This window comes from Oryctolagus cuniculus, chromosome 2 (genome assembly GCF_051225735.1).
Source record: "Oryctolagus cuniculus isolate XC-2025 breed Fujian yellow rabbit chromosome 2, ASM5122573v1, whole genome shotgun sequence".
NCBI lineage: Eukaryota > Metazoa > Chordata > Mammalia > Lagomorpha > Leporidae > Oryctolagus > Oryctolagus cuniculus.
The window spans coordinates 139023517-139048405 of NC_142868.1; the positions used below are offsets into that span (position 1 = coordinate 139023517).

The 24889-nt window shown below is 50.4% G+C and overlaps 1 protein-coding gene across 4 annotated transcripts in view; it reads right to left on the reverse strand.

The window, feature by feature from the left end:
• The window catches only part of ARHGAP25 (Rho GTPase activating protein 25), a 91928-nt gene that overhangs the window by 12739 nt on the left and 54300 nt on the right, over positions 1 to 24889 (reverse strand). For 3 of the 4 annotated variants that reach the window (XM_008254309.5, XM_070069026.2, XM_008254310.5), the window contains exons 3-5: positions 24430 to 24517; positions 18607 to 18723; positions 4577 to 4784 (exon numbers count right to left, since the gene is read on the reverse strand). In XM_008254309.5, coding sequence (XP_008252531.2) covers positions 4577 to 4784; positions 18607 to 18723; positions 24430 to 24517 — 413 coding nt within the window. Of the gene's footprint in view, positions 1 to 4576; positions 4785 to 12081; positions 12323 to 18606; positions 18724 to 24429; positions 24518 to 24889 lie in introns of those variants that run through there. The other variant, XM_008254311.5, reaches the window with a different exon arrangement.

The following is a 24889-nucleotide window of genomic DNA, read 5'->3' on the forward strand; positions in this document are numbered from 1 at the left end:
CTGGAGGGTGGGAGAGGAGCCCCCTGCAGGCGCTGAGATGGCATCCAGATGACTGCCTGGTGGCCTGCGAGCGGTAGGGGCTCTTTGGTTCAGCTTGTCCAGTTTACAGCAATGCTCAGCAAAACACAGTCAGCAGGCAAATCTGCTCTATGTGCACAGCCTGTGACCTCAGAGTGATTTTTGCATTTTTAAATGATTGACAAAAAAACTAGCCAGAAAGAGAAGGATATCTCACAGCGTGAAAATTAGGAGAAATTCAAATTTCAGTATTCATATACACAATTTTAGAAGCACACAGCCACACTTGTTCACAGATGTGTTGTCTTGGTCTGCTTTCTCACGGTGAGAGCAGAATGTGGTTGTGGCAGAGATGGTCTGGTCTGCACAGCCTAAATATTTAATACAAGGCCCATTAGGAAAATGTTGATGACCCCTGTTTCATAAGGGTATTGCTACAAGAGAAAATAAACCTGAACCTTGTATACACAGTCACGTGTTGCTTAACGACAGGATCTGTTCTAAGTGATAGGCCACTAGGCAATTTCATGACTGTGTGAACATCACAGAACATATTTACACAAACCTGGATGGTTGAGCCTCCTACACACCCAGGCTGTATGGTGTTCACTGGCTTCTATGTGTCATTATACAGCACATGACTATACGTTAAGCTCTTTAAGGAACAAATGTTTATCTCACATAGATAAAAACTGACGTTATTTTTCATAATGTGCTCTAATGCAATCCTTCCTTTTTAAAATAGTTATCTTTATTTGAAAGGCAGAGAAAGAGAGAGGGGAGACCTTCCATTTGCCAATTCATCTCCAAATGCCCACTACAGCCAGAACTAGGCCAGGCCAAAGCCAGGAGCCTGGAACTCAATCGGGGTCTCCCACATGAGTGGCACGGATCCAACTGTGGGGAGCAACTCGGACTAGACTGTTACTCGAATTAAGACTTATTCTATGCATCTGCTCTCCCACAATATGGCGCTGGGAGAGGAGGAAACAGCTTCTACACAGCTGCCTCCAGTTCAACCAATAAATAGCAGGACCTGCTCCTGATTGGAGGAGAGCAGCGTACTCGGCGTGTGGGTAGCAGAGTTGGGATTGGTGGAAGAGGACTATAAAGGAGGAGAGAGACAACATGCACCAGGAACATCTGCCTGAGGAACACCTGTGCAGCCCCCGAGAGAGCCGGCCGGCGGTGTGCCGCTCTCCCGCGGAAGTGGGGAAAGTGGCAGGGGGAACCGCCCTTCCACGGAGGTGGAAGGGTCGGTAGCCAACCCGGGAAGAACCAGCAGCAAACCCGGGGAGGGCCGAGCAGGCAAAAGAACAACGCAGGGTTTAGTGTCGTTCCTCCACGAAGAGGGGGAGTGACATCCAACCACTCGGATCATCACCTGCTGCCCCGAGGGTGTGCAGTAGTAGGAAGGTGGAGTTTGGAAGCAGAGCCAGGACTCAAACCCCGGCACTCTACTATGAGGTGTAGGCATCCCAAGTGGTATCTTAACCACGATGCCAAATCATCCCCAAATTGGCATTCCCAGGAGGCAACACACGGGCATCTTGAAAAGCTGTGATCTGCTAAGAGGTGTTGATAACCTGGGAGGATGGGACAAGAGCTGGAGGAGAGAGGCATCCGGGGCAGTAGAACCAAGCACCTGGGGACCTGACTGTAAGCCCTGCCCTGGTGTTTTGTGTCCATTTTGTTGGCTGTTGACCGCCAGGTGTCAGAGCTACCTTCTGAGAAGGCTCCACCGCTGCACCGTGAACTCCACCTCCACAGGAGGACGCAGAGCTGGCACAGACCTCTGCCTGTGCCCCTGCCTGCAGGAAGTCTGGGGCGGGGGCCATTCACGTAACATGGGGATTTGGGAAAATCCTTTCCTGCTGAGTCACTGCCTAAAAATACCCCTGGACAAAGGCCGGCAAAAGCATCCATGGCAAAATACAATGAGAAGTTCCTCCGAGTGTCAGGAAGACAACCAGCTGACAATTTGCAGATGCTGTGTTCTCCCCAAGTCCTAACATCACACCCTAATGTCCTTAATCTCAGTTCACCTACTTGTCTTTCCGGTTTCAGGGGGCCATGTCTTCACTCGACCTCTAATTAATCTCCCCAATCCCCTCAATTCCATTAACCCCAGGTAGTGAGAATCCCACAAAGCCCATCTCCTCCATTCACTGCCCCGCTTCCGGTCACTGCTGCTCATCAGGTCTCTGCTTCAGGCCTCTACGCAGCCTCCTATCTGGTCTCCCTGCTTCCAGTGTTCAATGCGCTGATGCACTGTCCACAGCCCGGCATGGCCATCAACACACAAAACACACCCATGGAATGAATGCAGACAACAAAGAATTTGAAGCAAGAAAAGCAGCATAAACAGTAAGTGTAGAACTCAACTTTTTAAAGAAAAACAACAATTTTCTTTAAAAGGCAATTAAATAATTTGATCAGAACAAACTTTAACAGCTCAAATATTCAACATTAGAAAAGAGAAAATTATAACCAATAATCAGAGATAGTATAAATAGGTCAAAGTTATAATAAAAAACGCAATTAGCTATATCTGAGTTATTGTCTTAGAACACTGATGCCTACAGGAAAATTCCCAATTCATTTTATCAAAGATTATGCTGATAAGTGGTGCTCACCACTTGGCCCAACTAATTCCTGTATTGGGTCTCAGCTTAAATATCATTTTCTTAGGAACCTCCTGAAATCCACCAAGCCCCTGCTCTAAGTTTTCATAGTTAGCTATTTTTCTTGCTTACAGCTTAGCAGAGTGGACCTTATATAGCTGTTTCTTTAACTTTTGGCTTTAACTTTTGTGCACCAATTATGCCATGGCTGACACAGATGTCAGTCACACAGAACAAATTCCCAGCATCATTTTTCCTGAGTTGGCTATTCCTCTAACCCACTGAGACATCCTTGAATGATTTTTTAAAAATCAAGGACCAAGAGCAAATCAGGCAGGAGCCGGGTGGCTTCTGAGTTCAACAGTGGATGGGCCAGCGCTGTGGCATAGTAGGTTAAGCCTTCACCTCTGGTGCCGGCATCCCATATGAGCGCCAGTTCAAGTCCTGGCTGCTCCACTACCAATCCAGCCCCCTGCTGATGGCCTGGGAAAGCAGCAGAGGATGGCTAGGTGCTTGGGCACCTACACCCACATGGGGAACCCAGGATCAGCTCCAGCTGTTGTGGTCATTTGGGGAGTGACCCAGTGGATGGAAGACCTCTCTCTCTCTCTCTCTCTCTCTCTCTCTCTCTCCAAATATTCCATAGCAATCAGACACTCCACCACCAACCCCCATGCTGACTTTATAGGTCAGGCAGTTATCTGGAAAATCCCAATAATCACCTCTATTCCTTTTGCCTTGCTGTTTGGATTATTTTAACAATAACCCACCTGTATCTTTTAATCCACTCAAGGCAAATTAAAGACATAAAAAGGGGAAAAGTGGCATGTAAATGTGGGGAGCTTAATGGAACAGATCCCTGCTCACAAAAAACAGTTTACAGTGTTGCTGATGAGTCCCTAAAGTGGACAACCCATATCCTGCCAGAGCCCCAGCAACAAACACCCCACCTGGGGCTTCCCAAGGAGGCCGTAGGACGTTAGAGTAATCTCTCTTGGTAAATTAACGCATTGCATGCCAAGGGCAGAAGAACAAGTATTGTTGGTGATTACAGTGGGGGGGTGAGGGAGAGGTAGCAATGAGCCTGCCTAACACTCGGGTCTTCACAGTTCCCCCAGGATCAGTGCTACCCCTGCACACCTCCTAAGTTCTGGACAATTTCAGCTTTTGCACACTGGATAGAGCTCAGGCCCATCTTACTAAACTTTGCTTTATGGGCTCTTAACCTGGAAAGAGCAACCCATCCTCCGCCAGCAGGACAAGCGCACACAGGCCGCTGGGGCAAATGTTGCACAAGAGGCAGGGCTGAGCAGCGCCAGGGAGGGCATTGTGCTACAGAAGGAAACGTGTGCTGGGCAGCTGGAGAGGGGAGAGGAGCGGGAGGGTGGCAAGAAACGCCGCCGCATTGCTCCATGTGCTTCTAACAGGGGTGTCGAGGAAAAGGCCAGGGGCAAGATAGTGAAATGTGCTCCCCCAAAAAGGGCCCAGGGCTGCAGTTAGAACTGCTCAGTGCTGTGGCTCGGACACTAGCTGAGAACCCCCCCAGTTCTGCTGTGTTGGGAGCCCTGAGGAAGCCCGCTGGCCGTGCCTGTGCAGCCAGCTTAGCTCTTTGGTGTTCCTCCTCTGCCCAGGCGGCGGGCTTCGGGCCAGTCCTCACTCTTCTCTCCTCCTTGGACTGTCCCCTCTCCTATATCCTGCATGCCCCTTGACCGTGCCCAGCACCGCTCTAGTGTGGTTGCCACCATCCCCCACACACAGCCTCAGCATACTCTCCTAACTGCTCCAGGCCCCCAAATTCCAAATTATTAGTGAAACAAAAGGCCCTTTCTGCTGCAAGCCAGACTCTTGGGAGCATCTGTGCAAGACACACGCTCATGGCATGGGGGGCTGCTCTCACGGAAGCCAGGCAGAGCGCGCAAGGACAGCCTGCCTACCTGTCGAAGGACGGCCGCTCCCCCGCGTCAAAAGCGTCTCGGAGCTGCTTCACCAGGTTGTCCTGGCCAGGCAGCCGGAAGATGCCCTCTTCATTCACGCCACGCTCCAGGATGAACTCTGCACACTTCTCCACCAGGATGGGCACTGGGTGAGGCCCGAACTTCTGCTCATAGGCCACAGTCTCATCCAGGCGCTGGCCAAACACCGCTGCAAAGAGAAAAAGGAGGCCCTGCCCGTCATGGCACCATCCTTGGATGGCCAAACGGCTCCGAGTGCTTGCCTGTGTCGGGATCCTCTGTGTCGCCTGTCACTTCAAAGGGGTCAGTGGGGGCGATACTAAACAAACTCTGGGGAACAAATCACTCATCCTATTTCCTGGAGCTATTAATGTGGGACAGTGTCTGTCCGTGTTCTCATGTTGACTCACATTCTTCCATATTTAACATGATTGGCAGTTTCTACGGAGTACCTGTGTCCTAGGAATCCTTCCCAGCACCCTGCACACCTTTTCCCATTTGGTCTCGACAGCAACCTCAAGAGGTGACAGTGCTGTCACACCCACTTCACTATTAGACACTGAGCCCTGGAGCCACCAGTAGACTTGGCAGGTCAGGTGGCATGGGGTGTGACCCAGTCTGAATTCCAGGAATGGGCATTCGGCCTAAGATAAGAGGCCAGTTGGGATATTCGTGTTCCGCATCACAGTGCCTGAGTTCCATGTCTAGCTCTGATCCCTGACTCCAGGTTCCTGCTGATGCACTCTGTGAGGCAGCAGGTGGTGGTAGCTCAGGGGGTTGGTTTGCTGGGAGGCCTGGACTGGTTGCTGGCTTTTGGCCCTTGAGCCATCGTAGGCATTTGGGAGTGGGCTGGTAGATGGGAGCTGTCTGTCTCTTAAATAAATACATGAATGTTTTTTTAAAAAAATAATCACTCTGGCCGGCGCTGCGGCTCACTAGGCTAATCCTCCGCCTTGCGGCGCCGGCACACCGGGTTCTAGTCCTGGTCGGGGCGCCGGATTCTGTCCCGGTTGCCCCTCTTCCAGGCCAGCTCTCTGCTGTGGCCAGGGAGTGCAGTGGAGGATGGCCCAAGTGCTTGGGCCCTGCACCCCATGGGAGACCAGGATAAGTACCTGGCTCCTGCCATCGGATCAGTGCGGTGCGCCAGCCGCAGCACGCCGGCCGCGGCGGCCATTGGAGGGTGAACCAACGGCAAAGGAAGACCTTTCTCTCTGTCTCTCTCTCTCACTGTCCACTCTGCCTGTCAAAAAATAAAAATAAAAAAAAAATTTTTGAAAAAAAAAAAAAGAAAGCATGGTGGCATTTAAAATCACTTAGGTTGTTTACTATGATCTGCTATTATAAACACTGCCATAACAGGCATGCTCATTCACCCAGCAGAGGTCTGGAATGTAGGCTGTACAATGTGTAATTTCTAATTAATTGCTTAATTAATTCATTAACATTTGGAGGGAAGAACACAGATGTTTCTTTCTTTTGAATTATTTACTTAGAACACATTTCCACATACAGAATTACAGGGTCAAATGTTTTGACCATTTTTATGACCTGATGGTATGCAAATTGCTTTCTAAAAATATGTTTCCAAATTATACATCCTCCAGCAATGCAAGTGTGGACCAGCTCCACCCCAGTCCTGTCGGCACTTGGCCCTGTAATTTCTCCACCTCCAGCAGTGTGGTGAGATTAGTTTCTAAGCCAAGGCCCGTGTTGCCTACCCACCTTCCCACCATGTCCTGAAGGCATTCCCAGTGGTTTTACTTTTGTCCTGCCTCCTTTTCCCTCTGTTGTAATTAGGGCTTTGTTGTACCCGATCCGTAAGACCTTGGTTTGTAAGTCCCTTGATTCTCCCCGTGATTTTCTCTCTGTCTCTGACTGGTCCTCCCTGTCCACTCTGTGATTCACCGTCCACTCCACCTCTACAGAGAGCAGTACCAGGTTCCTGAACCCTCCGTGTCCAATGTCGCCTGCTCACTGCCCACACCCCGGTCAGCCTGTGCTCACTGTGATCTTGTCCTCTACCAAGTGTGAAACCCTCCTGCTAACGACCTCTCCAAACTGCTGGTACACAGCTGTCCACTCTTCCCTGTTGCCACAGTGATGTTTCTCAAATGCGCCCACAAATCCCTGGGAGCTCCTCACAGCCCCTCCCTCATTAGGCCAGGTGCTGAGAGGAGAGGGAGGCAGATCTTGGAGGAGCTAAGTGGACATCGGGACTCCACAAGCCCAACCAGATCAGCTGTTTGACATAGTACATTTCAGCGAGGCTTTGTTTGATTAAATATTTCAGCGGATAAAACTGGAAAACCAAGATAGGCATTCCCCAGGTAAACATTCATCCTGGTGCGACTTCGTGCCGTGCTCCCGAAGGCACTCACCCTGACATTTCCAAAACACAGAGCTCTCCTGTCCCCCTGTCCTCAGGCAGTCCCTGTCCTGTCCGGGGTAAACGCCCCCTCTCCTCTCTGCTGGTTGTCTTCCCTGGCCTTCCCTGAGCCCAGCTGGGGAGGTGACAGCCCTGCTCCGTGAACTCATCCAAGTCCTTCTGAGCAGCCCCACCCCTGCTACGCTGTGCTGTAATGATTCGCGTGTGCCTGTGTCTGCCATATGACCGCAAGCCCCCCGGTGCTGGGACTATGGGGAGGGTCTAAGGAATCCAGTGATGGGAAAAATATGGGAATATTAAGCTCAATATGTAACATAATAATAGCATAAGGCAGACGGTCACCAATTTTTTGCCAAATTACTTAATGAGTTAATTTGTCTTCAAGCAAGTATTCCCCATGGCCAATGATTATTTTGGCATTTCTTTAAACACTCATAGACCTCTCCTTGGGAAATGAATTCAGCCTCACATTCAGCTTTATGAGTGCCCTGCCATGGGCCAGCAGCTGGCACCTGGAACAGGTGTGTGTATGAACTGGTTCTTGCTTTCAGTTGATCGACCATCAAAAAAAGAACCATGCAAAAATGGTGATAAACAATTAGGAAGTATCAGTAAGCATGCAGCATTAGATCTCTAGCTGTCTGTGAAAGGAACTGGGAATATATGTTCACCAAGTTGGAAGGACATGATTGAAATGATCTGATCTAGAACATAAACCACTGGCGTTAGGAAAATCCCCTTTGAGGGTCCCGTCCAGGGAGGAGCCCTGCACAGGGAGAGGCAGATGCCTCTTGAGAAGCTGAAACTTGGGTTCTAGGATCCCACTGGGTGCTGATGGGAAAAGACAGTCCAAGCACAACATAAGCATGTGTGAGCTTTTGGACGTGAGCTCCGTTTCTGAGGAGGTGAGGAAGATGCCTTGCGGGGGACTGGAACCCAGCTCCTTCTCACGTCCCTCTGCATGGCCAGCTTTCTAGCTCTTCTCCTCACATGAGCCTGTCATCCTTGCCCTGTGCACTGTTTCCAACTCCAGTCTAAGACTTGGGTTCCAGACCTTCACCCCCGAGTTCACCAAGCAGCTCCCTCCCTCTCTCAGCAGGTGGCCTTCTTTCTACACATGGAGGGAGACAGTGGACTCCCTTAGTCCCTGTCTCTCCTACGCTTCTTCCTACCTGTGTCCCGTCCTCTCTCGAGATTCATGCTTTCCTGAGATGTGTGTGCCACTCCTCCCATGCCTTCACCTCTTCATTCTCTCTGTGGATCTTAAATTTTCCTCTTTTTTTTTTTTTATTTGACAGATAGAGTTAGACAGTGATAGAGAGAGACAGAGAGAAAGGTCCTCCCTCCGTTGGTTCACCCCGCAAATGGCCGCTACGACCGGAGCTACCCCGATCCGTAGCCAGGAGCCAGGTGCTTCCTCCCAGTCTCCCATGCGGGTACAGGGCCCAAGCACTTGGGCCATCTTCTACTGCCTTCCCGGGCCACAGCAGAGAGCTGGACTGGAAGAGGAGCAACAGGGACTAGAACCCGGTGCTCATATGGGATGCTAGCGCTGCAGGCAGAGGATTAACCAAGTGAGCCACAGCGCCGGCCCCAAATTTTCCTCTTTAATTGAGTCTAGTTTTGTGTCAATTATGCTCTCACTCAAATGACCTTTCTTCTCTGCACCAATATACTCATAGTAAAGATGTGTCTCCTTCCAGAGAGATGGCCACCCTCACAGCCCCCACTTCCACTTGTCACTCTCTTCTCAGCCTCTCAACCCATCCCAGTCTGGATTCCTTAGACCCTCCCCATAGTCCCAGCACCGGGGGGCTTGCAGTCATGTGGCAGACACAGGCACACGCAAATCATTACAGCACAGCGTAGCAGGGGTGGGGCTGCTCAGAAGGACTTGGATGCGTTCACGGAGCAGGGCTGTCACCTCCCCAGCCGGGCTCAGGGAAGGCATGGCAGGGACGAGGAGGTTCATGCAGGGCCAGGGAAGACAACCAGCAGAGAGGAGAGGGGGCATTTACCCCGGACAGGACAGGGACTGTCTGAGGACAGGGGGACAGGAGAGCTCTGTGTTTTGGAAATGTCAGGGTGATGTGCCATCGGGAGCGTGGCAGGAAGCCACGCCAGGATGAACACCTACCTTAGGAATGCCTATCTTGGTTTTCTATCAGATCTGCTCACTAATGCTTCTGGTGGCCTCTTCAAGGTCATGTCCAGCCCACGTTGATTCCACACCCTCCTGGTCTTCTCTGAAGACTCACGTGGTCTCGATTCTTCCCCTTTAAGACTTTCTATCTTCTTTTCTTCTCTAGGTAGACATTCTTCTTAGGAAAGTATATATGATTCTCCTATTTGAATACCACCTATAATCCACTAACTTGTAAATCTGCAGAGCTGGTCCAGATATCTCTATCTCTAGTTGTATCTCTCTCTCTCTCTCTCTCTCCATGCATACATGCACATACACACACAGAGATAAAACCAGCATCATCTCTCCCTCCATATATACATAAACAAAACACACACTCCATAGCCACCACCACCACCATCATCATCTCTCTTTTTCTCTCTCTCTCTTCTTTCCTCCCTCTCTCCCTCCCTTCTCTGTTCCAATGTGTAATGGCAATTCTCCATCTCACTCTCCTTCCACCTCAAACCACTGCTTCTCCTATAGCCTTCCTCACAAGCAATGCCATCCAATCCACAAGCCAAGCTCCAAGCCCACTCCTAGACACTGAAAATCCCAAATCATCAATATAAGGTACCTGCATTCAACCAACTCAATTAGCAAAATTATGAGTGCTTGAATTTATGCAGTATTCTCCTCTCCCTCCAAATAGATCAGGACACTCTAAATACCTTTCCATCAATTGTCTGTTCTCATAGCTACTGCCAGGATTATTGCAAAAATTTCTTTTACAAATCTATTCCTTCTATCAGAATTCACAAAATTATTCAGCAAGCATAGACTAGGCATGAACTGGGGGTCAGATCATTTGGTAGCTAGAAATTGTGAACCAAAGAATGAAAATGGTCTTGGCTCTTCTAAATTCTTGAGTTAACGCCCTTCCTCCAACTCTCCACCTGGAAACCTGATGGTCCTGACTTTGGACCTCTTCTCAAAGGGGACAAAGTGGTCACTCCCTCTGAGCCTACAGAGCTCCCTGTGTACACTTCTGTTTTACCACCTTGCCTGCCATTTGACGGTGTTTTACCTAAACATCCCTCTTCCACTGCAATGTGGGCTTCTCAAAGGCAGACATCCTGTCTGGCTCACCATCTATTTTTATCTCCTGGCACAGAGACTAGCACATGATGGACCCGTCTCCAAAGTGCTGCTACTACCTGCTATCTCGCTTTCTTCCCACTCCCCGCTCCTTCTCTTTGCTCAGCACGTCTCCAAACCTGCTCCTTACTAGGGGATCAATGGCCTTTCACCATTTTAAATCCAGGCCTTAGATCTTCAATCCTCATCTCCATCGCTCTCACAGCCCCGTGTGCACAGCTAACCACCCCCTCTTTCTTGAGACACCGTCTCACACGGCCTTAGGACACCACACTCTTGCTCCTCCATCTATCTCACCGGCTGCTCCCGCCCAGCTCTCCGGGTGATCCTCCTCCTCTCCTTGTCCTCCAAGTGCTGCAGTGTCTCAGGAGCCCCTTGCCCACCTGCATATGCTGGCCTCATAGTCCCAGGATTACAGTCTCATCCAATGATAGAGACTTTGGACGCTGCATCTCCAGACTAGGAATCAGGCAAAGCTATTGCCTCCGACTAGAGTAACCACTGTGTGCGCCAGATACACGGGGGCATGAGAAAAGGGTATCCTCATCTCTCGAGAGGGTCTAAGTCAGGCTTTGTCCCTCTGCATCTCAGAGGGACATCAATCCACCTCTCCCGGACCTAGAGGCCCAGTGCTGCATGCCAAGCCCTGACCTCTGGATCCTGACTGCCACTCTTTGAATATGGATGGACACAAAGATGCCTAGATGAAGAGAAATCCTAAGAAAGCCAGGGAAAGAGGCTGGTCAAGGAAGAAGAGAGTCACTCCCACTCCATTCTCTACTCCAAGAACCACAAGGACAAGACCCAGGCCCTCATCCTGCGTTGTGCTCTCCTAGGTTCTACCCAGTCCTGCAGGGCACTGGCCTTCTAGGGCTCTCCACACCCTCCGGCAGCAGAACAGGGGAAACCACTCATTCACTTGGAACTCTTATCTCTTCAGCTCAGCCACCATTAGTGTAGGAATTTCCACCTGAGGTGTAAGTGTTAATTATGTTTATAATTATGTATAATCAATTGTTATACATTATAATTATTATTGCATATAATCTATCATTAATAATTAGCTAACTTAATTAAGTCAATGCTGGCAATGCCCTAGGTGCTGTCGTCTGTGCTATCTCATTTGGTCCTCAGGAGAACCCTGCAAAGTAGATAACATTGCTCCATCCTACACATGACAAAACTGGGACTTGGATTAGGAATTCGTACAGTCATATTTACCCTGTGATTCTCTATTCAGTACTTTAATTTCTTTGGTTTAAAGTCAATGAGGTGAAGTTTCAGACACCATCAAATCTCAAGGGAAGGGATTCAGGTATAGGGATGCTTGGAGCTGCTCCCACAGACCTCTCATGCTCTCCCGGGCCAGCCCCACCTCTCCTCATACCACGGCCACCTTGGTCTTCACCTGCCCCCAGACTAAAGCTTTGGCCAGAAAGCGCCCCCTCCCGAGGGAGACTTCACTGCCACAGACTAGGTACCTGCCCACCTCTACACCCCGGATTGGCTAGAAGACCCCAGGATACTGACTTGGTTTGGGGAAGTGAACAAATCAGCTGTCACCTCCTTCCCAACCTTGTTCCTCTTTTGTCCTAACTCGGACACTCATGGGCTCAGACATGAGCCCCTCCTCCCACTCTGCCTCCAGCCCAGCCCAGGCCCCCAGGAGGGCTCCCCATGCACCTGCCAGGCCAGTCCTGTTCCCTGCGTCCCAGGGACTCAGTCCAGGAGCGTCCTCTACGCGTGACAAGACCAGGAAGAGAAGCCGAGGAAAGTGTGTCTAGTGGAAGAAGTGAATCAAGAAACAGGAGCAAATACCTTTCCTTCGGAGCTGAGGTTTTTTCTTCCCGAAATCCCGGCAAAAGAGCAGCGCCAGGGCAGAAAAGCCACAGCCCAGCTCCCATCGCGGCATCTTGAGAATCTGAGGCATAACCGGCCAGGACTCCAACCTCTGTCCTGCAGCCTCGGGCTCTCCGTCCGCCCAAAGCCGGAGGAACCGTCCCTGGCTCCCAGCTCAGCACATGCTCGCTAACGCCAAGCGCAGCTCAGGTCTGAGTCCTGTGCAGAAACTCTGGGATCTGTCGGCACCTGCCCAGGGCCCGTGGCCCCTCCTCCCTACACCACTTCCCCTCCCCACTCACCTTTGCACACAGGACTCTTGGCTTTGAAAGAGTGAACATAAAGCTGTCAGGGCCGCGATAAAAATAAGTGCCTCCTTTTACTTAGCAGCTAATTGTCAACTGCCATTCAGGGGATACCTCGGAGGTGGGTTTAAAAAAAAAAAAGCCACGCGCAAGCCCAACCCTTACCAGCACTGCCCCATATATCAAAGTGTCTGGCACGAACACAGAATTTCACTTAGCATTTAGGAAAGCAGCCCACCCTCCCCTGGAAATGCTTTCAGAGCTGCACGTGGCGCAGTCGGGAGCTTCAGAGTGAATGATCCTGGAGGCGGGCTGTTGGGCAGAGATGCAAATGGGCTGGCAGCCCTGCCAGGCCTTCCCAGGAGACTTGAAATGGACTCCGTGCATCACGGGGGGACAGGCAGGAGCAAGGTTGCCAGGAAGGGCCCTGGAGCAGGCTCTCGCTGCTCAGCCATCCCAGATCCAGAGCCAGGAAAGGAGGACTGGCCTGGGACACGACACTGCCCCTGTGTCAGACTCTGTCACGTGCACATTGGCGCCCCCCAAGCACTGTGTAGATCTGCTCACTTTCCTCCATGTTCACCGCTCTCACAACCAGCTGCCTCTCTTGCCTGGATGACAGCTTGAGCTCTGTGTTTGCTTTCTTGCCTCTACTACGATCTGTTGCCATCAGCTCAGTCCATTCTCCACACAGCAGCTAGAGTGGTCTTTTACATAGGATCTGAATTCTTGGCTTCTGGCTGGAAACCTCCATTGGGGCCTTGCTGGTCCTCCACAGAGCTATCTCCACTGTCACGATCTTCCTATCATCCCAGAACCTGCTCTGCCTGTCACAGGACCTCTGTACATGCTCTGCCCTCTGGCTGAGATACCATTCCTCTTCCCCCTCCTCTCTCTCTCTAGCCATCCTCCGCTGGGCCTTCCGAGGTGGGCTCACTTGTCGGTAGCTCACGGCAGCCTTCACTGTCCTTGACAAAGGCTGACTTTCCTACGTGACACTTCATAGTGTCTTCACAGCTGTAGCTCGTGTCTTATTTTGGTCCCCACATAGACTGTGAGTTCTGTGAGAGAAGCGACTTTGTCTTGCTTTCTTCTCTCTTCTTTTTCTTACTCTGGTATCCCCAGAGCCAGCACGGTGCTTGGCACATGGCACATGATCAAGAAACAGCTGCAAAGTAAATGAAGAAACAAGTGCCGGGCTGCTCTTAGGAGCTGGGGGCAGGCACAAGGAGGCATTTAGTGGAAAGCAGTAGAAATTGTCCCCCTTATTGTTCCATTTAAGTAGACAGAAAGGACCAGAGCACTCGAAATAGCAAGGAATCAGATGCAGCACACCCCCACCAGACTGAACTTGGCTGTGCCTTGTGGACTCATGCTGAGAGCAAGTGGGGGGGCGGGGCTAAGTATATGACCATTCAGTGCTTCCATACCACGTGCCTTGCCTTGGCAAACACACAATATGCCCAGGGCCTTATCACTGGGCTGGGCAGAGCAGAACTAGGAACAATTTAAGGCAGAGTCCATACACCTGACAATGACCCAAGCAAAACCTCAGATGGCTGCTCTGAGGAAGAGGACCAGAGCAGGGCTGCACTGAGGACCAGTTTGCACCTGGACCACCTGCTCGCTGGTGTTGGGACAGGGACGAGGCTCCAACTGGGGGGCCTGGAGAACACATGGCCTTCTTGGCTTGAGAACGGTTGGCAGCAGTCAAGACAAAAGTGCCTCTGTCCTCTGCCTCCTGGCACCAGGATCGCACCCAGAACTTCTGGGGGAAGAAGTGGTCCAACCTCTCCAGCCAGGCTCCCAGGAGAGGGCTGTACAAGAAGAGAAAGGCCGAAGCACGAGGCGCTGTTCTCGAAGGTAGAGGACCACTCAGATCCGTGCGCGAGGCAGCAGAAGCCAGGGGGAGGGCAGGGGCTGTGCGGTGGAGACCATGGGGCCATCTCTCCAGTTGGGAGGCGAGGCAGCGGCAGCGGGGCCGGGGCAGGGTGGGGCACTGGCTCTGCAGATCTGTCAGCACACTGGCTGCTGACACTGAACATCGCGATTGCACTGAGAGGGCACATGTGGGCGACAGGTGTCTGGACAGAGCTTGCTGCTGAACGCAGAACTGTTCGCCTCCAGCTCTCGTTCTGGGCAGTCTTGGTAGCTTGGATCAGATTCTCTAAGGATGTCTGGGCCAAGGCTCATTGCTGACAAGCGTGGAGGAAGATCATTCCAGAGGCAGTCGCCCCTTACTGGCAGTTTCTCAGATACGCTGATCATCCTGTTCACGGAGAGGAGAGCCTCCAGGAGAGGAGCAGAGCGCTGCTTCAGGGAGAGGAGGCCATTCCCCGACCCACTCATCGACTAAATATTTGCTGAGCATCTACTGTAGCAGGCTCTGTTTAGATATGTGGGTCCAGTACTGAGCAAGACAGAGAAAAATAATTCTGGCCAAGGCGAGTGAAGTTTTCATTCTAGGGCAGCTTAACTATGAAGGAAACCAGCAAGTAAAACATTCAGCACAAGAGAAAGCAGTACATGACCAGGTGGGAAACGCAGGAGGAGGGAGGGAGCGGGAGGGCTGGGGTAGGGCGGGAGGGAGGGAGCGGGAGGGCTGGGGTAGGGCGGGAAAGGGGCTCAGGGTCAAACGCCAGGGCCAGGGCCACAGCCAGGCTTATGGACAGCATATCTGAGCAAAGGCCTCGAGGAAGCAAGGAAACAAGCCATGTAGCTCCTTGGAGAAAGAGGAGTCCTGGCAGGGGCAAGGGAAATGCAAGTGCCCTGGGGCAGGAACACGCCTGGGGTGCTTGAGGAAGCTGTTGAAGGAGGGGGTGAAGTGAGCCCAGGGAGCGGGTTCTAGGAAACTAGGTCAGAGGTAATGGGGCGGGGCAGGTAGTGCACTGGAAGTCATTATGAAGCTGTTGACTTTCACTCTAAGTGAGAAAGGAAGTGATTGGAGACTGCTGAGCAGGGAAGGATCCTGGTAAGACAGACTGAACAGGCTCACAAATGGACTGCGAAGAGCCAGGGATGGGGCCAGCGACTTGTCTTATTGTGTATCACCTGCGATACATCCACCCCATATGGGTGCTGGTTCGAGTCCAGGCTGCTCCAATTCCCATCCAGCTCCCTGCTAATGGCCTGGGAAAGCAGCAGAAGATGCCCAAGTGAGCAGCTGCACCCATGTGGAGAACCCAGATGAAGCTCTTCGTTCTTGCCTTTGGCCCAGCCCAGTCCTGCCCGTTGTTCCTATTCAGGAAGTGAACCAGCAGGTGGAAGACTCCTCTCTCTCTTTCTCTCTGTAACTCTGTCTCTCAAATAAATAAATACATAAGATGAAGAGGAAGAGGAAGAGGAAGATGAAGATGAAGGAGGAGGATGAGGAGATGGAGGAAGTGGAGAATGAGAAAGAGAAGGAGAAGGAGAAGGAAGCGGCGGCAGCGTGGGCAGGCACGGCTGTGGGGAGATGAGGGTGGAAGCCATGGCTGTGATCCGGACGTGAAAAGGATTCCGCACTTTCCACCAGGGTGGCAGTGGCAAAGGTAGTGAGAAGAAGGCAGACTCCAGATGGAAAAGCCACTGACAATTTCACAAGGGGCTGGAAAGACACAGCAGCCACACTTCTCAGTGGAGTCATATTTGGGGGACATCCCCTGCTGATCGAGTCAGCCCATAACAGGGGTAATGACAGGTGCTTCACACGGTGGCAAACCTCCCGGGCCCTGCCCCACACAGGTCTCTGGGTTCCCTCAGGACCGAGATTCCCTGACTTGCAATTAGGAAGAACAGACATCCGCTTTGCCCTGTGGCCTTAGTGAGACTTTGCTCTCCTGAAATGCCTTGGCAGTCTGGGATCTAGGATCTGGGCTCCATGAATAACTCTATGAACGGCCATGGTCCCCATCAGAGTAACACTGTTGCTCCTTGCGTAAGTGGCCTTGCAGCCGACGCCACCTCCTCCGGACTTTCCGCCACCCACAGGACACATGCTTGACTTGCTTCTCAGGGTGGGGGCCTTCGGGAGAAATTCCCCAGGAGGATTATGACTGAGCACAGCCGCTCCGCATGGCACCGCTCAGCCAAGCATCACAGGAGGACGGATCCTAGTAAAAGTACACAGGGGGCATTTTGACTCAGAGCAGGTGCATGACTGAGCAACAGCCACACCCACGGTCAAGCACTGGCCTGGGAGAGCAGCAGCTGTCGACATGGTGCACAGTCTCATAACCAGACAATAAGGAAGGTCGCAGCTATGGTCACCCAGGATGAGACAGCATATAATTAAGCTTGAATACATAAAAACCGCATCTCAGCCCATCAGCACAGCAAGGGAAAGCAATGTGTGTAGGCACCGGGAAATGGTAAATGAAACTGCTAGTGTTTTTTGTAAATGCGAAATGCACGTGTTTGTAAGGATGGCTGTGGCGGGTCCCCTTGGGTTGGGGCTGTCTCCCACTCAGGTCATTTCTGGCCTCCAACGCCCTCTGGGTGGGTCACCGGCGATGACTGCCTCTCTGCCCCAGGTTCTAGATCCAGGCAGCATCCTGAGCTCAGCTGATATGGGCAGAATCTTTCTCCAGAATTTGGAAGGCTGAGCTGGTGTTGAAGGGAGATGCATAGGAAAGCTGGGCTGGCACAGCAGTGTCTGGGGCAAGAGTATACACAAGGGGGCTACTGACTACATAGAAACAGGCATTCATGCAGAGAAAAGCAGAGTAAGAAATTACAGGGACCCGGAGAAATGGACAGGATAAGCTCAAGGCCTGTGCGCTTAAGGCTTCTTGGTAGTTCCTGCCCCTGGTTTAGTTCTGTAGTTACCAACTAAATCTCTTTGTTGCTTGAGCTTATTGGACAGGATTTTTCATTTCTTGTAAACAAACAACCCCTGAAATGCATCAATGAAAATTCAATAGAAACAGAGATGTGCTTATGTGATAAAATAAATGCTATTAAACTGTATATATTTTATTATATCTATCATTTGGAAAAAAGGTATGTACATGAGGGCACTTAAAAAAGTTTGTGGAAAATGGAATTCAAAGATAAGTTTATTTTGACGCAAAACAGTTCTGAAATCTATGCATAGTTGTTTCATAATACACACATTGCACCAACTTTTTGAAGAGCCTTTCTATGCATGGGTTTCAACAAATTTTGCACCAAAATCAACTTTCTTTGAATCCATTTCCCATGAATGTTTTGAAGGTCCCTTGCATAGCAAGACTGGCTAGAAATAAAGGCATAAAATTGCTTCTGATGGCTGGAGGGATCATTTTTTCCCCAGATTTCCATACAATTATTGCGGTGTTTATAATTTTTGAAAGATGCCTCCAGGCTATTAAATTAATATCTAAGCCACGAAAACCTCCATCAGTGATTTGCTAAATGAACCAGGCAGTGTGGTCAACAAATAATTCTACATTTACACAGTTCTGCAGATCTCACAAGATAGGTGTGTTCCTGAACAGCTACAGGAAAATGGTAGCTTGGAGCCCATGCACACCAGTTCTTCTTTCCTCCTTTTCAAAAAGGAGGAAAACATACCAGATTGGCACGTTTGTTAATTTCAAGGTCTTTTTTGCAGGTTTTTTTTTTTTGTGTGTGTGTGTGTAGGGCCCTCCTCAACTGTGGAAACACCACTAGCAGTCCCAGAGAGCTCCAACACTTGAGCCACGTAACCCAGAAAAGTGTTGAACACAGAATTCACATGTCCCTGCAGCAGCCTGGACACAATTCCTGAACCCTCCCCCAGTCATCTCCCCCTCTTCTGGACAGCAACTTTGTCTTCTGTGCTAATCAGCCTAACTTAGACTTTCCGTACAGTTTCTGCCACCAGCCCTGCCAGATCCCAAAAGCCCCATGACCAGGCAAACTCATGGTGCTGCATGAGTTAGTGGTGCTGGGGACCCTGGGTCAGCCGGTTCAACCCATCTATTTCACACATGAGCATTCCTTGGCCAAGAGAGGAGAACAGACGCTCAGGGTATCACAAACATTTGCTGACAAACTGCAGAAGGCTTGGTGGATCTGGAGTCAACTGTGCAGTGACCCAGGGAGGGGAGCCCCGAACCCTCTTTTCTTCCACTGGATGCAGGTCTTGGCCGGGCTGTCACCCTTGAACACTGTTCCTGGGGGATTATGGTTGGAACTCCTTCCACACAGTGCCTGAGAAATCACAGACCTGCCCGGGGAAGCCCACAGGCATCCTTACCTCCAGAGGGTGTGCCAGCGACTCTCCTGAGGAACTTAACCCACTCCTCCATCTCCGCCTGGGAACTGGCCATGAGCACATAGGAATCCTGTCCTGTGCGGTTCTGGTCCCATGAGGCTGGAGGAAGAGGTAGCACAAATGAAGGTCTTGGAGTGGGGAGGGGGTCGGGGCGAGGGGAAGGGGAAGATGTGAATTCACTCCTTGAGTAAATGGGGCATTGCCAGTCAAACAACACAAAAGCAGTATCTATTTATGCGCAGAGGAGCAGGCATCCACGCGGTTTGTCCTGAAGCTCTAATTCTGACAAATCACAGGACACGAGGATTTCCTACTTGGAAGGCTTAAGCTGAGAGTTGCCCCCATCGAGGATAGAAGTCACCTCTTAGCAAAAGGAAGAGGAAGTTCAAGGAGAAATTTCAGTGTGTGTGTGTGTGTGTGTGTGTGTGTGTGTGTGTGGCGGGGGCGGGGGGAGAGGATAGGATCAGCCCATGTGAGTCCAAAATGACTTCAGTTCATCACACAGTAATGCAAGCTTTTCTCGGGTGACCATGAGCTGGGAGATGGAAGTGGAGGCAGAGGACAGCAACCCTGGGGGACAGGGACACCTCTGTTGCGAGTCGGTGTTTCCTGTTCAGAGGACTGCCCTCCTGACCACACCAGACCTCACAAATGGGAGGCTCTCCTCCGCAACTCGGTTAATGGACATGTGAAGCTTTTCAGCACTTTCTGTCCCATTTCACTTTAAGATTACAGCCTTGTGGTGTTTCCTGGTTGCTGTTCTCAAATGGACAAAAGGTAGAGGAAGCGACAAGTGTAAGGGAGGAGGAGGCCAAGAGAAGAATGGGGGGAAGTGACAAAATGAGAACAAGAGAGAGGAGGGGGAGTAAACAGGGAAAGAGAGCAAGCGCAGCTCTCAGACCAAGGAGTAGCAGATCTGGGATCAGAACTTCAGCATCGTCCACTATCCACTAACCTCCTTGCAAATGGAAATCTGCAAAGCTGGAACTTTAAGTTGTCCAAAAGGAAAAAAAAAAAAAAAGTTCCTTGGAGGAACAAGAAAATAATAAAGAAAATAAAAGTGATCCCTTTCAACTGTAGGATACTATTGAATTTCTAAGTGCCTTTTGTAAACATCAGCCCATTCTTCTCCCAGGCCAGGCCTGTTTGCTCTGACAGAACCTGTTCTGGCTCCAAGTTCTGTTCAAACTTGTGCTTTCTTGCAGGACAACAACAGATATTCAACTCCCCTTTGGCTCTGGTCTCTTGAACCTAGCCTAATAGCACCAAGCTTCACTATAGTTCACAACTAGTTTGGGACAATCTGATTCTAATCTTTTTATGTCACCAGCTGTCTGACCAGAAGGTCCAGTCCACAGAAAATCTGGCCATTCAGGACCACCCTGAGAGCTGGTTTATCCAGGAATAAAAAGTGCTCATTGCTGAAAGATCTTCTAGGAGTTGCCATATCCCTTTGAAATAGATGAAAGAGTCCATAGTAACAGACCTAAAGGTTACAGATGCAGAGCCCCCTGCCCGTCAGCACCCTGTGTTATGGTCAAACTTGAGCAAGGCCACTGCTCTCCTTTCCTCCACAAAAGATTCTCTGCTAGCCCATATTACTTTCAAATTTGACCTTGGACCAAAGTCGTCAGGCTTCCTTCATCCCCCTGTCTATGTTCCAGTCTACAGTGTGGTCAAAAGCCGCCTTCTCAGTTCACCCTGACTCCTGGGAGACCCTTTAGTTCGGTCACAGGCAACCTCTTCGGGAAACACCCAGCCCGCAGGATGTGCAGGAATGGCCAGGGAGAGTGGATGGCCAGTGACAAGACGGGTTGGGGATCAGGTTGTTCCAAAGGGTAACAGAAGACAGGGCTTGATGGGCTTGATGTTAGAAGATAGGTCTAAAAGACCAGAGCTGGAGGGAATTCAGTTACCTTTTTTATTGCCTTCAGCTCAACTATTTGGGTAGGACTGGGGATCAAGGACAAGTTTTCTCTGAGGGAAACTGACTGACAACGTACAAAGCCCAGGAACCCAACCCTGCCCTCAGGTGCACACTCCCCAGCCTGGGGAGCACGTGTCACCAGTTAGGCAGACACAGGCCTGCCTGCTTTTGTTATTCTAAGGAACTTCTATTCATTCTTTTTTTTTTTTTTCATTCATTCTTTAACACCCAATTTAGGAGACATCCATTCTAGGGACCTTTTCTTAATATCTCCGCCCCCTCGTGGGGGGCCTATTCTGTAGTCCTTTAACATCTTAGCCTGACCTCTACCACGGCAGGGGCTCAATTATCCTAAACATTGCTCTCCTTATCAGTACAATCCAGCTGATTACTTGATAGTACAAACCCGAAGCCCTGCACAGAAACAACAACTTGCTACGTGCACGGATCTCAACAAATGCCAGTAAACCTACCTTTCCTGTTGTCGACACCGACCTTTGCCTTTCCTATATCCAGTCCATCAGCCAATGAGAACTTCTCTGCCTTGAAATGGTGACCAGAAATGGATTACTTCTCACTCCCTTCATTGATACCATCTCCAGCTTGGATTGCTGTAGGAGCCTTCTCACCTGTCTCCCTGTTCTTCCCCTGCCTTTATTAGCTACTTTTTATTCTCAACTCAAAAGACTTTAAAAACGTGAACTACGTGATGTCACCGTTCTGCTCAGAAGCGCTTCTAGCACAAAACCTGAAGTTCTCACAAATGCCTACGAGGGCCAATAAATTCCGTGTCCACCCCTCCCAAATGCCCTACTGCGTCCACTGTCTCATGACTCCGTTCTAACCACATCGGCCTCCTGGATGTTCCTGGAACGTGGAAACAGGCACAGGGATCCTGCACTGGCTTTTCCCTCATCACTGGAGGCTCTTCCTCCAGATGCGCCAGGCTCACTCTTTGTCCAAAGGTCACATCTTCAATGACACATTCTCTGTCAGCTCTGTTTAAAATGAGTGCCACCCACACCTCGGCTAGCGCTATCTCACCCGCTGCTTTAATTATTCCATAGTACTTAGCCCATCAGAGAAACTGCGCCATTTACTCATCTACTCTATCGGCTGCCAGTCTCCCTCCACAAAGCTGTAAGCTGCACACAGGGTGTTTTCTTCTTTGGTAGATTCCTTGTCCTACCATACCACCAAGGTGCTCAATAAATGTGCTGGCTAAATGAATGACAGCATCTCCCAAAGTGTTAGGAGAATTCAATGAGGCAGGATATGCATGAAAGGAACCTACATCTCTGGTGACTCCCTGGGGTGGGAGGAGAACAGAAGTTACTCAGCTGCAGGTTGGTGGGGAGACACAACCTTGCCCTAGATTGCTCCTGCTCCAGTTTTTTTAAAAGCATACCAGCAGTGAGTGGCTTCCATGTGGCCTTTGTGCAACTAAAACTCATGATCACCCAGAAAGGATCCTGATTAGGGAACCCATGTCTTGCCCTGAGAATCACTGACCACTGGAAAGCATCTTGCACAAGAGGATGACAAAAAAGGAACTGCAAATTCTCTACATCATGACAAAAAAAGGCTGTCTTTTTTAAGGATGGGTGGAGCCCTGGAAGGCCTTTAGGAAAATGGTTCCCTACCTTGCTGTTGCTTTAGAGTTCTTGTTGTTGTTGTTGTTGTGTGTGTGTGTGTGTGAGAGAGAAGAGAGAGAGAGGAGGGAGGGAAGGCGAGAGAGAGAATCTTTCCAAGGATCCCCAGCAGCCCAGAGTGTGAGTGACTATGAGAGGATGACCCCTCCTTCTCTGGCACAGCAGTCTTCGAGGAGGCTGGCCTTCTGTTGATTTATTTTATTTATTTGGAAGACCGAGACACAAAGAGAGAAGTTTCTCATCTCCTGGTTCACTCCCCAGATGCCTGAAACATCCAGAGCCGGGCCTGGCCAAAATTAACAAGCCTGGGATTCCATCTAGTTCTCCTACATAGGTGGCCGGGGGCCAAACACTTGAGCCGTCACCTGCTGCCTCCTCGAGTGTGCATTGGCAGGAAGCTGGATCAGGAGCAGAGCCAGGACTCAGACTCAGATACTGTATTATGGGATGCAGACATCTCCAAGCAGCATCTTAAACACTGTACCGCATGCTTGTCCCTCGTGCTGGACTTCCATGCAGAGCCCAAGGGGAATTGTCAGCAGAGCTCCCGGTGGGGTTATCCTAGCTTGAACACTCAGACTTAGGAATGTGTGTTACCAAGAATGTCTGCATCTCACAAATTGCCCTGTGAGAAGGATCCTAGGAATGGGACCCTTGTTTTTCTATTCCTAGGGACAGAGATACAGAAAACAGGCTCTTTTTCTGAGAAGAAGAGAAAATAGACCTTCAGATTAAAAAACAACGGGATGGCCATCAGGGGACCACTTGGGAACTTAAAAATAATTTTTCCTGGGGCCAGCCCCGTGGCTCACTTGGTTAATCCTTCGCCTGCGGTGCCAGCATCCCATATGGGTGCCGGGTTCTAGTCCCGGTGGCTCCTCTTCCATTCCAGATCTCTGCTGTGGCCCAGGAGGGCAGTGGAGGAGGGCCCAAGTGCTTGGGTCCTTGCACCCACATGGGAGACCAGGAAGAAGCACCTGGATCCTCGCTTCAGATCGGTGCAGCGCCGGCCTTAGCGTCCATTTGGGGAGTGAACCAACGGAAGGAAGACCTTTCTCTTTGTCTCTCTCTCTCTCTGTCTATAACTCTACCTTTCAAAAAAAATAATAATTTTTCCTTTGTTTTCTCTACCTTGTCTTAGCTCATTTTAGGATCTTCCACTCCCCCCCCCCACTCCCCATATAATTCCCTCTAGTTGGCTGCCAGATGTCAAACTCTTACATGGCACTACTTGGCACTGAGCCAAGAAGTTTCTTTTATCCCTCTCCTCATCATCCTTGTCCTCACTTTATAGATAAAGAAAAAACATGGAGAAATGAAGAACCCCATTACATAAATAGTAAGTGGCAGGGTCAAGATTTGAATGCAGGCAGGCCGGCTCTAGCCTGGGCATTCTAACCACTGGGCTACTTGGCCTCCTGCATCAACCTTCTCATGCACACCGCCCCCTTGTGAGAGTGGGAAGGAAGAGTCAAGGGAAGGGCACTCAGGGACCGGTGGCCTCCCCGGCTGTGGTCAGTGTGGCAGGGACAGCAAGGTGGTGCGGCTGGACTGGCAGTCCTAGAGTTCCAGCGGGGCTAGGGCTGGCACAGGAGCAGGAGGCAGGGAGGAGATGGGGAGAAGCAGCCTCCCGTGGCAGTCACAAGTACGAGCCCAACTCCCCACTCCAGACACATTTGGGAAGAGGACTTTTGATTGGGAAGAGGCTCCCTGCAGTGTAGCTGATGTGTACACGCATGTGCAGCAGATGATGGACAGCACCTGGCATGCCCAGGGCTCAGTCAGCCAAGCTGTCATTTCTCTTTAGGTCACACTGAACTGTAAGAGACTGATTTCTTTCCACCATTTTTGATCTACCACGATGGCAATTTCACGTAGGCCAACTTGTATCTTATCCGTCAATTTTAACGTCCCACTACCTTCTAGATTGAGCTCCTTGTAGTGAGTGAAGATTTGGCACTTTGTACCTGGCTTCAAGCATGCACTCATGAAAAGTTACAGAGTTCAACCAAATGAGCACCCACTTAGTTCACGGGGTGCTTTTCATCCACTTGCTGTTAGCTTATGAGCTTGGGTAGGTTCACTAGCCACACACACAGCCATGATACATTCTGCAAAATGGTTGGTTGGTTAGTTGGCTGACCCCCTGAGGCTAGCCCCTGACTTCCAGGATCCAGAAACAAAATGGGAATGTAGTGCACCTCTACCCCACTTCCTGAGGCCTACCTGGAATGACTTCAAAGACAAACTTCCCAGCTTCTTCAGGGTGTGTGGCGATCTCCTTGACTGTGCTTCCTGGCAGATACATGGAGCCCTGAAAGACCAAAATCAGATCTTCAAGATGTGCGGCAATCTTATCACCTATGACCAAGGTTCAGTTGGAGGACAGATAGGAGAGTGATGGCTGGAATGCCAGGAGGGTGGGTGGAGAGGACCTGAAAAGTTAGCAGCCCAGTCCTGATGGGGATTTTCTGCTACTCGGGCCATGGTCAATTTAAGTGGCAGTGGTGTGAGAACAGGCTGGATGCCTGGAGAGAGAAGGAAAGGTCCTGATATACAACACATGCCATCCACCAACACTCGCCTCTTCACACTTTTCCCAAGATCCAACTTCATGGCCAAACCAGACACTTGATGGTTGAAAGGCAATGCTAAGGGTGGTAAGACAATACACCACCTGCTAGCA